The following is a 14,497-nucleotide window of genomic DNA, read 5'->3' as shown; positions in this document are numbered from 1 at the left end:
AGTTGAGTTTGTGCTTAATGATGGTGATCTATGGCTACGTTTTATACAGATAATAACTCAATTCAGTTTGGGGAATACGCTTAAAAATTGGTCATGCTTGTTAGCTTTTTGAGCTTCATGGTTTTCTTGATTGTAATTATCGCGCGGCTTGATCTATGCACCAATGCAAATTTCATGATCCGCTAGAGGTTAATCTTAAATTTGGGTCACATCTCGGGTTCCTTTCTTTTCACCTTTGCTAGGTTCGATGTCCCATGACCATATAAACCATAGAAATTTTGGTATGCACTTATGCTGTCACATGAGCTACCCACGCAAGGTACATTTGTGGCCGGAGTTTGACCTTGACTGGGATTTGGCATCCAAGACCAACACCTTGTTTGTTTAGATCCGTATCCGAATTTGATTTGGCTCGAGTAAGATGTCAGATTACTTATATTCTCATTCCTCTGATGTCTGACTCGATGTTTGAATTTAAAGCATAAGTATCCGTAAAATAAAAATTCTCAAAATTTGAAAAATAAAATGTAAAATAAAAATTCTCAAAATTTGAAAAATAAAATAAAATCAACGTACATTAATCACATATACTAAACTAATCCAAGACGACGGGTACCTCCCTAGCTACTACCTGAAAATGGTGCCTGTTTTACATTTCAACAGTTGGACAACATTGGCTGGACTATGAAGAAAAAAAGAATGATTTTGATGGGATGTTAAGATAATGTGGGAAACTTGGAAGAAGATATTTATAACAATAATTACAGATACTTTTTAAGTCGGGTTATGTTCTTTAGATAAAATCAACAGTAGTAAGAGCAATAAAAATAGCACTGCTACTGCAGTAGATAATCAGAGTCGGGTTTGTTATCGGATGATTATATTGGGGTAACTTTACTTTAATCAGAGTCGGGGTCGGGTTTGTTGTCGGATGATTATATTGGGGTAACTTTACTTTCTTGATTATATGACAACACCCATATGTTTTCTTGTTATGTTTTCTACTTTTTTTGGTAGTATATTTCATCATTACCAACTGATGAGCTACAATATTTTAGCTGGCTTTGCAAATAGATGAATGAGTAGACTTCTTCTTAAATCACAATCCGAAAGCATAACTCAATTTCCACCATCATCTCAATTTGTTGAACTATAATGCAGCATCTCAATATTTTATCCTTTTGCAAAACCATAATTGTGCCAACTAAAAATAAGAAAACACTTAGTCGAGCAGATTGATCAACTATGAACCAGTTTATTTATAGCTTCATCTAAATATAATATATTTCATGAATCATAAGTTATCCACTTAATGGCATAAAATATACGCTACCCATAAACTAAATAATTGATGAATAAATTAGCAAATAGTTTTACCGTTCTACTTGTTGAGGAAAAAAAAAAATGAAACTAAGCGAGACCGAACCAGATATAGTCAAATGGGGGCAATTGCCCCCGTATGGCAAGTGACTTCCCGAAACTAATTTATAGATAGATATAGTTGGATAGTCAAAAAAGTCTCTAAATTTGTCTTAGCTTGCTCCCACTTACATACAGGGGCGGAAGCACAGGTTGACTTAACCTGGCTGTAGCCCCCCCTTTTTCTTACAAAACGTCACCAAGGTAGTAATTCATCCTTTGCAAAAAAAAAATTTAACAGTTTAGCCCACCATATTCATCAGTTTAGTCCACCAATCACACCTGTTTAGTCCACCATATTCATATTTGTGTTTCTTATTAGCAGAGTAAGAAGAAGAAGAATAGAGAACAAAAAGGAAGATTTAGTCCATATTGTGCAGTCTTAGAATTGCTTACTAAATGTTTGTTTAATTGGTTCAAAGTAGTTGCTTACTAAGTGTTTGTTTCATTACAGAACATTAGCCGTGCTTTAATTTTGTTTTTGTGAAACAATGGAACACTACTTGTACTCTAATTTTTGGTGCATGATATAAAGCTGAAGTTTTACAGTAGTATTCATCTTCTTCTTGGTGTGTATGGCATATTATTTTCATACTCCAAGATAAAAATTCAACCTCCCAGACCTAACATTTTTTTTCTGCGTATATAGCTTGGCACTACATCATTGGACAAAGAATGTTGAGAGAACACTAAGAAACTCATCAACGTACACTGTAGAAGACAGTTCCAAAGAGATTGTCAATGAAGAGTCAATATTTGCATGCTTGAATTCAATTGGGTACGTCACCTGAATTGTATCCAAAGCTTCTCTTACTCATGATCACTTGTGCTTTTAAACGCCTAATGGTGAATATGGAATGCACACTGTTGGTTAAAATTTATTGGTGTTCTTTTTTTTATCCTACCTGCGTATATTACTTCAAAGGAAGTAATGCAAATGCTAAGGTGAAAATGCATTATAGATATGCGAAGCTGCCTTCATACGGTTTTCTTAATTTTTATTGCTGACATTTTCGTTGTGTTGGAAAACGATTAATAAAAAATTAATTTTTTAAAGTTTTAATAAAAAATTATAATTTATTGTTTTCTTTTGTGAATGAAACTTTTTAGTCCCACATTGTGGAGTTTCCAATTTTTAGTAGTTTTAAGAAACTATATAAACTTATTAGTCCCATATTGTGGAGTTTCCACTTCTTAAATTGTTTTATTCCATTATATAAAGAAATTCACTACTTTTGTAAAATCTATGGGAAAGGGGTTGCTCTATATTTTAGAGGGACCCTAAGGGAAAATATTTTATAGCGTTTATTAAGAGTTCGCGATTTTCCTTAACGGTTTTTTCGGAGTTGCCAAGCTCAAGTTGAGCATCTACTACATATGCTAGTAGTAGGTGTAGTAGGGTGTTTTATCCTGGAGATATCCGTCCTGTGAGGGCTATAGCATCACTCTTGAGTGTAGCCGGGCGCTAATGTCTTAAGGGAAACGTGTTGAACACGTGACTCACTCTGTTTTTCCAAAGTTTTGCCTTGTTGCTGTTGTGGAGATATGAGAAGCTCGTTCGTTTCGTCAATCGATCAATTCAGGAGATAAGTATCAATAACTTTTGCTTATTTGATTTTTTATTTATTTTAATTATTGCACCCAACAATCTTAAGACATTATAATTTGTAATAATCGAAAATGGTTAGTTGGTTTGTGAATCATGGATGTTAATTGTGGAGTGAAAAACAAAAACAATTTTTTGGTCAGCTGTAGAGTTTCAAGATTATCTCTTAACCTAGAAGGAATTTCGATGAACCCTTTTGACACAACGTAGTAGACATCCTGATAGTTACCCACGTAAACTTTCAGAATTTTTGGAGTTGTAAAAGTATTTTTTTGATATTTTACAAAACAGACAAATGTTCCTGAAAAATTCTGACGGGCAAACTTTTGTTGTTAACTAAAATATTTTTTATGGGGTAATCATGAGTTTTTTGATATGGTGGTTCAAACGAAGTTTGTAAATCTAGATATTATCTTCAAAACTCATATTTTATCTTCCGTTTCGGAACTAAGGTTTGTGAGATGTGGTGTATTAGGTGATTGGGAAATTACCGTGTTCGTGGTCAGAGTATAAACGAAGATTGTGACATGAAATTGAAAAGGAACATGGCTACCAGGCGCATGTGGATGAACACAAGTCTTCCAAAGCTGACAAAGGCGGGAATATCAAACACAACTCTAACCCTAGTCTTCATAAGAAAGGTATGTTTCGTAAAACTGAATCCGGCGTTACTTTAACTAAGGGTGATTGTTATGTTTGTAAAATTCCGGGCCATACGGTAGTAAAGTGTAGACAACATAAAACCTTAATAAGTAGAAAGTTAATGCTAATTTAGTTGAAACAAATTAGAACGAGTTCATTGACATGATGTCGGAAGTTATTTTAACAACCAATGTAAGAGACCAGAAGGTGGACTCTGGAGCCACCAAGAATGTTTGTTGAAACAGAGACCTGTTTACCTCCTATCAGAGAACAGGGGATGTCGAGAAACTCTTTTTGAGTAACTCATCTGCAATAAAGGTTGCATAAAAAGAAAAGGTCGAGCAGAAGCTCATATCTGTAATACTCTCACATTGAATGAAGTTTTCATGTTCCAAGCATATGCAAGAATCTTGTATCTTGTTCTATTGTAGATGGAAAAAGATTTAAGATCTTAATTTTTCTGGAAAACTTGTTGTAACAAGGAAATTATTTTTTAAGCAAGAGTTATAGGACTTGGGGTCTATATAAGCTTAACGGAAAAAACTGATGATGTGAACATAGTTGATTCTTGTGCTTTATTTATGTGATTGATTGTTTTATGTGGTAAGCTTGTAACCGTAAACTTATAAGTCAATGCTTAACTGGATAGCATAGGCTGCGTACCCAAATTTAGTTTGGACTTTGAACAGAAAAGTGAAATCTGTGAAGAATCAAATTTGCTTTAAAACCTTTTAGCACAAATGTTCAGAGTAATTCTAAGCCTTTAGAATTAATTCAGTTAGGCCTAGATGACATGAGTTCAACCTAAAATCACTGTGGTAAAAGATGGTTAATAACTTCCGTAGATGATTGTACGAGGTACTGTCTTGTATACTTGCTTAGGGATAAGGATGATGCCTTAGAAGCCTTAATATTTATAAACTTGAAGTTCAAAACCAATTAGAAGCCTTGAACATAAAAACTGTATCCTTAAGAAGATGATAATTGTCATGTTGATTAGTTCAGGATTACCTGCGGCCTTGTGGGGGGAGGCAGTCATGTTAACTAGTATATCTTGAATAGAGTACCCTTAAGGATCAGATAAAACTCCATATGATTTATGGATAGGTAGACGACCTTCTTATGAATGCGTCGAAGTGTGGGGGTGTTTGACTAAGTTTGCCATTCGTCTTCCTAAAAGAAGTAGATAGAAACCAAAAATGTTGATTGTGTCTTCATATAAGGTATGCTGAGTATACTTCTACATATACATTTTTGGTTGTGTGTTCTGATTTTTCAGACTTTGGTGTGATTTTTTCTGACTTTGGTGTGATTACGATTACATAATCTAGGGATGTTGAGTTCTTTGAAGATGTTTATTCTTAAACCTGTACCTCATTAGAGATGTGTTGTTGATCCCTAGACTTCTTATGAAGCCGACTTCATAACATGCCTAGCTTAGTCTAAGCCCCGGACTTGTAAAGAAGCCTTGATATCTACTGAAACCCCATTCTGGTAAGAAGCTTCATTTAGTGAAATGGACTGAGTCCTTCGGAACCTGACTTGGGAGGTTTATAGTTTACCTCCAGAGAGTAAGACCATGAGATGTAAATGAGTCTTTAAGAGGAAACATTAGGTATATGGAACTGTAGAAAAATATTAGGCTAAGTTGGTAGCTAAAGGCTATAAACTAATAGAAGGTGTATATTTCCTTGATTCTTATTCACATGTGACGAGATTTACTTACGTTGAGATGCTAATTGTTATTGCCGTCATAAACAAATTAGAGATACATCATATGGATGTTAAGACCGCTTTTCTAAAATCGTGAATCAGATAAAGAAATTTACATAGACCAACCTGAGGACTTTGTAGTGAAAGGTTATGATGACAAAGTTTGTAAGTTGAACAAAATTTTGTATGGTTTATAAAATAAGCACGTAAACAGTGACATGGAAAATTTGATCATATGATAATGTATAGTGGATTTAAGTTAATGAATCTGACAAGTATATTTACAAGTAACTTGTTAAGGATGCATGTGTGATTGTATGCTTGTATGTTGATGATATGATTATACTTGATACAAACTTAGATGTGATTAATTCCACTAAAAAAAAACATGTGTTGAATGAGAACGTTGATTTGAAAGACTTAGGCCCTGTTGATGTAATCTTAGGGATGGGGATTAGAAGATAATCTAGCATTTATAGTCTTAGTCGTTCTCATTATGTTGAATTTTGTGCTTAAGAGATACAATCAGTGTGATTGTAAGCCTGCTTGTACTCCGTACGATTATTCTTGTAGACTCAAGAAAATTAAGGATAGTGGAGTATCTTAATTTGAATACTCAAGAGTTATAGGATGTCTGATGAATTTAATGAACTGTAAGTGTCCAGACATTGCCTGTAGTGTGAGTAAGTTAAGTAGATATACTTGTTGTCCAGAGCAAGAGCATTGGGATGCACTTAGTAGAGTATTACGGTACCTAAAATACTCTATTACCTTTTGTTTGGTTTATGAAAGGTATCTTGCTGTCCTTGAGAGACTTTGTGATGCAAACTGGATAGTTGAATCAGAGGAGTCTTAAGTCTACGAGTGGATATGTTTTCACTCTAGCAGGAAGGTTTGTTTTGGAAGATTTCCAAACTTACATATATTGCTCAATTCATTATGGAATCTGAGAGTATTGCGATAGATAAAGCACGAGAGGGGGCTGAGTGCCTAAGATGCTTTTTAGAAGACATTCCTCTTTGGCATACGCCTGTGCCAGCTATATCTATATACTGTGTTAGCCAAGCTATAATAGCTAAAGCTAAAAATAACTAATCTCAATTGGCGTTATTTCCATTGATTGGATAAAGTCCAAGGAGAATATCGCGCAACCTTTGACGAAAGGTTCATCCAAAGAGATTGATAGAAACACATCGAAGGGGATGGGGCTTAAGCTCATAAATTAAACTTGCCATGAAGGATACTCAACCTTGCTTACTGCAGATCCCAAGATCAATGTTTCGAATGAGACAACTAATTTGTGGTGGGTAAAGGTAAACACTATCAGAGAATTTTATTCTCTGTCCCTTCCCTATGTTGTAGACGTGATAGTGTGACTGCATGTGAAGGATGACTTTTAAGAAGTCTTAATGAGTTCTATAGTTTCAATTCAAGATTGAAGTGGGGTGTAGCAGTAACACTCTTTATGGAAACTCACCTATATGAATGAGGAAGTGGGCCGCTTCCTATGAGAATATGAGCTTTGATTCTCTAGAGCATTCTGAGAAACAGGATATGTCCAGGGCCAAATTGGACAAAACGGCACGAGCTTGGAAGCAATCTTGGAGATATCACCCGTGGTTGTTATCGCGAATTACATCAAATGCTAGCAGTTCAAGACATAGTTCACTGTCTCTAGCAAGTAATTCCAGTAATATCTCACTAAGCAAAGGTTCAAGACCTCATGGACACCTCTGCCTAAAATGGTATTTCCTGCGCTTTTTATGTGATTTTCGTTTTGATGGTTTTGGTATTACTGGAACTTAGGACCTAAAGGTCACTAAGGGTTCACCAGTTCATGCTTTTTCACTTTGGTGAAAGATACCTATAGTCTCACCATGTGAGAACTAAAGATGAAAGCTCTAAATATTATTATGATTTATGCAATCCATAGTATGACCTTGGGTCAACACACTTTTGTGTGAGGGAGAGGACGTCGAAATGACTAGTATGATTCCAACACTTGCACGATCAGTCTGTTTGGATCGTGAGGTTGGGATGTTGATTTACCAAGATCTATCTGTGTTTTCATGTTTTATTGAGTTTTCATTCATGTGGGGATTGTTGGAAAACGATTAATAAAAAAATAATTTTTTAAAGTTTTAATAAAAAATTATAATTTATTGTTTTCTTTTGTGAATGAAACTTTTTAGTCCCACATTGTGGAGTTTCCAATTTTTAGTAGTTTTAAGAAACTATATAAACTTATTAGTCCCACATTGTGGAGTTTCCACTCTTAAATTGTTTTATTCCATTATATAAAGAAATTCACTACTTTTGTAAAATCTATGGGAAAGGGGTTGCTCTATATTTTAGAGGGACCCCTAAGGGAAAATATTTTATAGCGTTTCTTAAGAGTTCGCGATTTTCCTTAACGATTTTTTCGGAGTTTCCAAGCTCAAGTTGAGCATCTACTACATATGCTAGTAGTAGGTGTAGTAGGGTGTTTTATCCTGGAGATATCCGTCCTGTGAAGGCTATAGCATCACTCTTGAGTGTAGCCGGGCGCTAATGTCTTAAGGGCAACGTGTTGAACACGTGACTCACTCTGTTTTTCCAAAGTTTTGCCTTGTTGCTGTTGTGGAGATATGAGAAGCTCGTTCGTTTCGTCAATCGATCAATTCCATTATAAAGGAGATAAGTATCAATGACTTTTACTTATTTTATTTTTTCTTTATTTTAATTATTGCACCCAACACGTTGTTATGCAGTAAACTGATCTATGAGTACCCAGAAATTCAATGGATCCTGAATCATATACTTTTAAGAACCATATGATAAAAGATTGTACACATCTTGTAGTAATTAACACCATGTATGGATCATCAAAAATGAACATGGTAAAATCCCAAGTATCCATACAGGCATAGAGGATACGAAGAAGTAATTGCACTACTGAAAACTTAACTGCACTGCTTCAAACTATAGTCACTCTGTTGGGCAAGGGTCCAATATAAGCATCATCGCAATCTTCCGTGTGTTGATTAGTATTTTCAGTCTCCACATCGCAGTATCATATGTATCTAAGTCCCTGCAATTACAGTGAGTCAAAAGCTACTCTTCTGTTTTAGTCCTATACATACTTTGGAAACATGCATTTGATCCAGTTCCAGTTAATCAAGCTTTTGTGAAGTGGAAATATATTGCAAGGCACTAATCATGTATAACAACTTTGGAAGTTTTTCTCATCAACATATAGCACATTTTGTACATTGCTGTTTCGCTCGAGTAATAGTCTTATTTCATTAGTACTTTGAAGGTGAAGTGGTACGTGTTTTCCCGCATTTATATGGGTATGGCAAAATTGTTTTTTTAGCCCCCTCATTTTAAAAACCTGGTTCCGCCACTGCTTACATATGTTGATCCTACTTCAAAGTCTCATGCCCGATAAGGCTCCAAATAAGTGGGATTCGCAGGTAACTGTTAGGGTGGCCCTGCCTCTGATTCAGCTGTTCAAACTTTGTTGGTACATTAGACTCAAATGTGATTCGATCATATTTTGTTCTTTCAGAAAAAGTAGAAAGATTTTGTAAATTACATTAGCAAAAAGGGAAACTAGTAGTGGGTGATTAACGAAGAGTCTCGTGGAATCAGATTCTAAGCACATTATATCAAAGAACACTTGTGAGGACCATATATAAACACTAGGAATAAGTTAACAAAAGTGGAGCTCATGATAATATTGAATTCAGTTGAATATAGCTAAGGAAAGAATCAGGTTCTTCCTCTCTAGCTTTTTACATTCTTTTTATATCAACAAAACCATTCAGTCACTCTACCAACTCCATACCCATCTTCAAGTTCCATCTTCAAGTTCAACCCTGAATTGTGAATCCTGAATCCACTCTCTCTACTCGAATTACATGGTACGAATTTGCATAACCTTGATGTTTTCTTTTTTCTTTCTTCTGATTTAAATCTTTTGCTAGGCCATGTACATTAATATGCACGAATTTGTTTGTGTGTGTAGGATGCTGAGAAGGAGAAGAAAATTGTAGGAAGGAAAACTATAAAAGTAGGGCCATGGGGAGGACATGGTGGAACTAGTTGGGATGATGGAAGTTTCAATGGCGTAAGAGAAATCACAATTGTTTATGATCGATGTATTGATTCGATAAGAATTACGTACGACAAGAACGGCAAGCCGGTTTTATCAGAAAAACATGGTGGTACTGGCGGACACCGGACCTCTAATGTAAGTATAATAAGATCAATCAAAAATTTATTCATTTGAACGATAAAATTTCAAGCCACATTGACCAAAGTAAAATTTAATTTCATGTAGATCAAGCTACGATACCCGGAGGAGTTCTTGACGTCTGTAAGCGGTTACTACGGATCTGTCGTACATAGTGGCACCCCCGTGATCCGATCCTTAACGTTCAAGAGTAACCGGAGGACATTTGGACCATTTGGAATAGAAGAAGGAACACCATTTTCATTCCCAATGGATGGAGGTTTGATCGTGGGATTCAGAGGGAGAAGCGGATGGCATTTGGATTCCATTGGATTTTACTTGTCTCGTGCCCATACAACGACGTTTTTGGATAAATTACATGCGCAGTTCAAGAAATTACTTAGCCCGAAGAACGGAGGAGAACAAACTCATAGTCCGAAGAATGGAGAAAAAACCCATACGTCCAAGCAGAAGCCTGGTAGAGATTATACATATTAACTCTTCCTCCACAAGATGGCATGCACTAGAGGACAAATCTAAGCTTCCCATTATATATGTTGTACTGTTGTTGTTGCGTCATAATTTGCATTAGTATTGATAAGAAAAAAAATAAATTTGCCGTAGTACTGATGGGTTTTTGGTTTTCTATATATTTCTATGTAGCCTTATGTACTAGAGCAATCTAAGGTACATTATAAGATCTTAATGACTGTTATTGTTGGCTCATTTGGAAGTCTAGGCGTGTATTTGTATTTTCAGAAGTTGGTTAATTTCAACCTCTCCGTAACATATTACATGTAATTACATGATAAAACACCGAATTCAGTTCATGAATTGACTATAGCAAGGGATATATATATATATGAGCATGTTGTTGTTTTAAGCGTGAAAGCCGAAGATCAAGATCCGTTCGAGCGAAACTTCTTTCAGTTGAAACCTTATTACACTGATACAGCTGGACGGCTCCCACCATCAGCGAAGGAGTGTCCAATCTTAGGGATTAACCTTTTAAGGCTCCTCGTCCAGAATAGTACTGCGGAATTTCATACTGAATTAGAGATTCTGCCTGCTGGTACTATGGAGAATCTTTGCATCAAGCACGCCGTGGAATTGGAACAATCTTTCATGGAAGGGGCTTACAATCGTGTGTTGAGCGCTAGAAAAACTATTCCATACGAGACTTATGTTTATTTCATGGATCTTCTAGCAAAGCCGGTCAGAGATGAAATAGCTGGATGTACCGAGAAGGCATATAAAAAAAAAAAAAAAAAAAAAAAAAAAAAAAAAAAGGTATACCCGCCACCCTACCCGGCCCGCCATTCTATGGGTAGGGTAGGATCTTACCTGTTTAGAGGCGGGTAAGGTGGCGGGTAAAAAAGTTTTTCTTACCCACCATTCAGCGGGTAGGGTGACGAAATAGGCCATACTCTACCCACCCTACCCGTCAGAGCCGGGCCTGAGACCGTGTGGGAGGTGCGACCGCACAGGACCCAGCTCTGACAAGGGCCTTCTTTTTTCCAAAGTCTGATACCCACCATCCCCATAAGTTAAATAAAAATATGTTAGCCCACATATTATTGAGTGACCAAAGTAATAGAAGAAGAAGAAAATTATTTTGAGATGGGTAAATATGGAGAAAAAACATTCTCTCGGTATCGAAATATGCTTGTAACTTAGTGAATGTTGTTATAAATGGCCTAAAATATCGTCAAAATCAAAATTGTAACAAAACATTTCAACCAAGTCAACAAAGTTCGGTTATATTATATAAAGAACATGTAACCGACTTTCTGCAAATGTAGTTCGGTTAATAAATCCAAAATCACAGGTAACCGACCCAAAGCTTTAATGGAGCTTTAATGGAGTTTTTGTTTTTGCAAATGTAGTTCGGTTGGGACATTTTTTGCGACCGAACCCAAAGTTCAGTTGAGACATTTTTTCGCGACGAAACCGAACTTTTTTGCGATGTAACCGAACTTAAAGTTCGGTTGGGACATTTTTTTGCGACGTAACCGAACTCAAAGTTCGGTTGGGACATTTTTGCGACGTAACCGAACTCAAAGTTCGGTTGGGACATTTTTTGCGACGAAATCGAACTTTTTGCGACGTAACCGAACTTTTCTCTGGAAAAAGAAAAACCTCCATTAAAGTTGAGTTCGGTTAGTTCGACAAAGTTTTTCACATAATTCCTAACCGAACTTCTCTCTACAACTTCCATTTTCAACTCATTTTGGTGATTACTTCTCATTTTTTTTCAACCAAAAACCATATATATATATATACATATTTTGATGATATATATATATAGAGAGAGAGGTGGTGGTGGTTGTTGGTGGTGGTAGTCGGAGATGGTAGGTGATGGTCGGTAGTGATGGCGGCGGCGGTGGGAGGAGGTGGTGGTTATTTATATATATGTGATTATTAGGTTAGTTTTAAATTAAATTAGGTTAAGGATAGGTTAGTCATTTCCTCACTTTAGAACACCCCTTATAATTATAGGGAAAGTGGCCTAATAAGACCATGGTCCCCAAAAAAATCATGGTCCCAAAAAAACCGTTCATATATTAAGTCTACTTCTGTTTTGTTTAAGCCCATTAACCAAGCCTGGTTCACTATTTCACGCTTTCTTCTAAAAACAGACAGAATTCACTCTCTCGTTTTTTCCTCTTCCACCATGTTTGTTTACTCCTGACTCATCTGAGTCGTCTGGATCTGAATCATCTGGATCTGAGTGAAATCACCTGACTCATCTGGATCTGAGTCGATATGTTTGTTTTGAGTCAGATCTGACTCATCTGACTCGGGAATAAGTGAGTCAGTGGTTTGGTCCCATGAGTCAGGGTATTTTATTACCTGACTCAAATGAGTCCGAGTCAAGGGTTATGTCTGAGTCAGAGGTCGAGTCAGATCTGACTCAAAATGGAAAACAAACGGTCTGACTGCTGACTCGGTCCGAGTCAGGGGTTGACTCAGATTCAGACGCCCAGTCAGCTGCAAACAAACAAGTTCTTCGTCTTACCATCTCAAATCCACTCATAGAAGACCTAAAGTATAATCGTGATATTGCTAAGATGGAAAAAAAGAGAGCAAATCTTCTTGTTTCACGTAAGTAAACTAACCAATTTTGGGTTAATTTTATAATCTGGGGTTTTCATTTGTCTAACAAAACCAAATTTTTGTTTCTTATTTGTCTAGAAAAATTGGTATGTTGTATATTTGGGTTAGTTTTATATTTGAGTTGAAGTTGAACATTATTCATTGATTGATTTGCTAGCTTCTAAAATAAAAAAGTGTCATTATTCATGAAATTACATGAGCGGCTCATGATTGCACTCTGGATGCAAGCTACCTAGAGCAAATATCTTTGATTATTCAGTGTGTAGGAACCATTAATCAACATCAGTGTGATATTTTGAAAAATAACATGATCGAGTTGGTTTATCGTTATCGTCAGGGGACCAGAGGAGTAGAAGTAGAGAAAGACGAAGAGGCGGAAGAGGGAGGACAAGATGTTTATGTGGAAGATGCAGAAAGGGTGGAAAAAGCAAATGAAAATGAAGAGGAGAATGTTGTTGTGAATGGTAATGTGGAAGAGGTAAGTAGTGCAGAAGAAATCCGTGCCGCAAGGGAAGAAGTAACCATCAATGGATTTTAAAATTTTATGTTGGAATATAAGAGGAATGAATGACTTTGAAAAGCAAGTGTCGGTGAGGAATTTAATTCATTCTCAGAAGTGTGCAGTTTGTTTGATACAGGAGACGAAGATTCAAAACATGACAGATATGTTTGTGCGTCAACTTTGGTATGATGAAAACTTCGACTGGAATTACATTCCGTCGAATGGAAATAGCGGAGGAATCTTAACAATCTGGAATAGCAGCAGATTTGAGAAGATGGACGAGAGACTTGGGTTTAATAATATTACAGTCTCCTTTTCGACAAGAATTAATGGATTCCAGTGGGCAGTCACCAACGTGTACATCCCTTGTGAACACGAGCCAAGAACAGAGTTCTGGCAGGATATGTACGAGGTGAGGAATTGGTGGACAAGTCCTATATGTATAGCGGGTGACATGAATGCAATTCGATCCAGTGAAGAAAGGAATCGTGGTGATGGCGACAGTCGGAATACAGCAATGCTAAACAAATATTTACTAGACAATGAGTTAATTGATCAACCTCTAATAGGTGGTGCTTATACGTGGTCGAATAATCAAGTTATCCCTCTGTTGTGCAGGTTGGAAAGATTCTTGTTTAGCCATAATTTTGAAGAGGCGTTTCCGAATGCTTTGCAGGTGGTTTTGACGAGAACAATTTCAGATCATAATCCAATTTTGGTTATTTCTGAACCGGTCATGCCTTCAAAGCCATATTTCAAGGTAGATAGGGTGTGGATAGACCACAAGGATTTCGTTCAGAATGTGAAGTTGTGGTGGGATAGCTTGACTTATTCTGGTAGTGTAAGTACTCGTTTTTTCTTAAAAATTCAAAATCTGAAACATTTTATTAAGCCCTGGAAGAAGCAGGAGTTCGGCCATTTTTCTAGAGTTAAAGACGAGCTCACAGCAAGAATTCATGAGCTTAATATAATGGAGGAAATGGTTATGCTAACTCATTCTCAAATGGAGGAGAGAACTTTATGAAAGATGAAGTTGAGAAATATTGAATCAATGGAAGCGAATAAATGGCATCTGAGATCGAAAAAAAATGACTTTAGGTGGGGTGATTTGAATACCAGATATTTCCACAGTATGGCTAGTGCAAGGAAGAAGCGGAATACAATTGCAAAATTACAGATTGATGGACGTGATTGTTTTGATATCAAAATAATTAAGGAAGATATCCGAAATTATTATATTAATCTTTTTACGCAGGGAGATGAGGTGTCTTCGGGTATGGAA

At 36.4% G+C, this 14,497-nt stretch overlaps 1 protein-coding gene across 1 annotated transcript; it reads left to right on the top strand.

The window, feature by feature from the left end:
* The first annotated feature begins 9,131 nt into the window (after positions 1-9,131).
* Positions 9,132-10,430, top strand: LOC113349465 (jacalin-related lectin 19-like). Its single transcript, XM_026593440.1, has 3 exons — positions 9,132-9,285; positions 9,390-9,614; positions 9,705-10,430. Exons 1-3 carry the CDS (start codon positions 9,283-9,285, stop codon positions 10,092-10,094), a joined length of 618 nt encoding a protein of 205 aa, XP_026449225.1. The 5' UTR covers positions 9,132-9,282; the 3' UTR covers positions 10,095-10,430.
* Positions 10,431-14,497: the final 4,067 nt, after the last annotated feature.

Source organism: Papaver somniferum, chromosome 2 (assembly GCF_003573695.1).
Source record: "Papaver somniferum cultivar HN1 chromosome 2, ASM357369v1, whole genome shotgun sequence".
NCBI classification, from domain to species: domain Eukaryota; kingdom Viridiplantae; phylum Streptophyta; class Magnoliopsida; order Ranunculales; family Papaveraceae; genus Papaver; species Papaver somniferum.
Note: the sequence above shows the minus strand (reverse complement) of the source record. Positions and strands in the feature narration are given on the sequence as shown.

Coding starts and splice junctions, on each gene's coding strand:
- LOC113349465 (XM_026593440.1), top strand. Junction 9,615..9,704: donor GCGGACACCGGACCTCTAAT/GTAAGTATAATA, acceptor AATTTCATGTAG/ATCAAGCTACGATACCCGGA.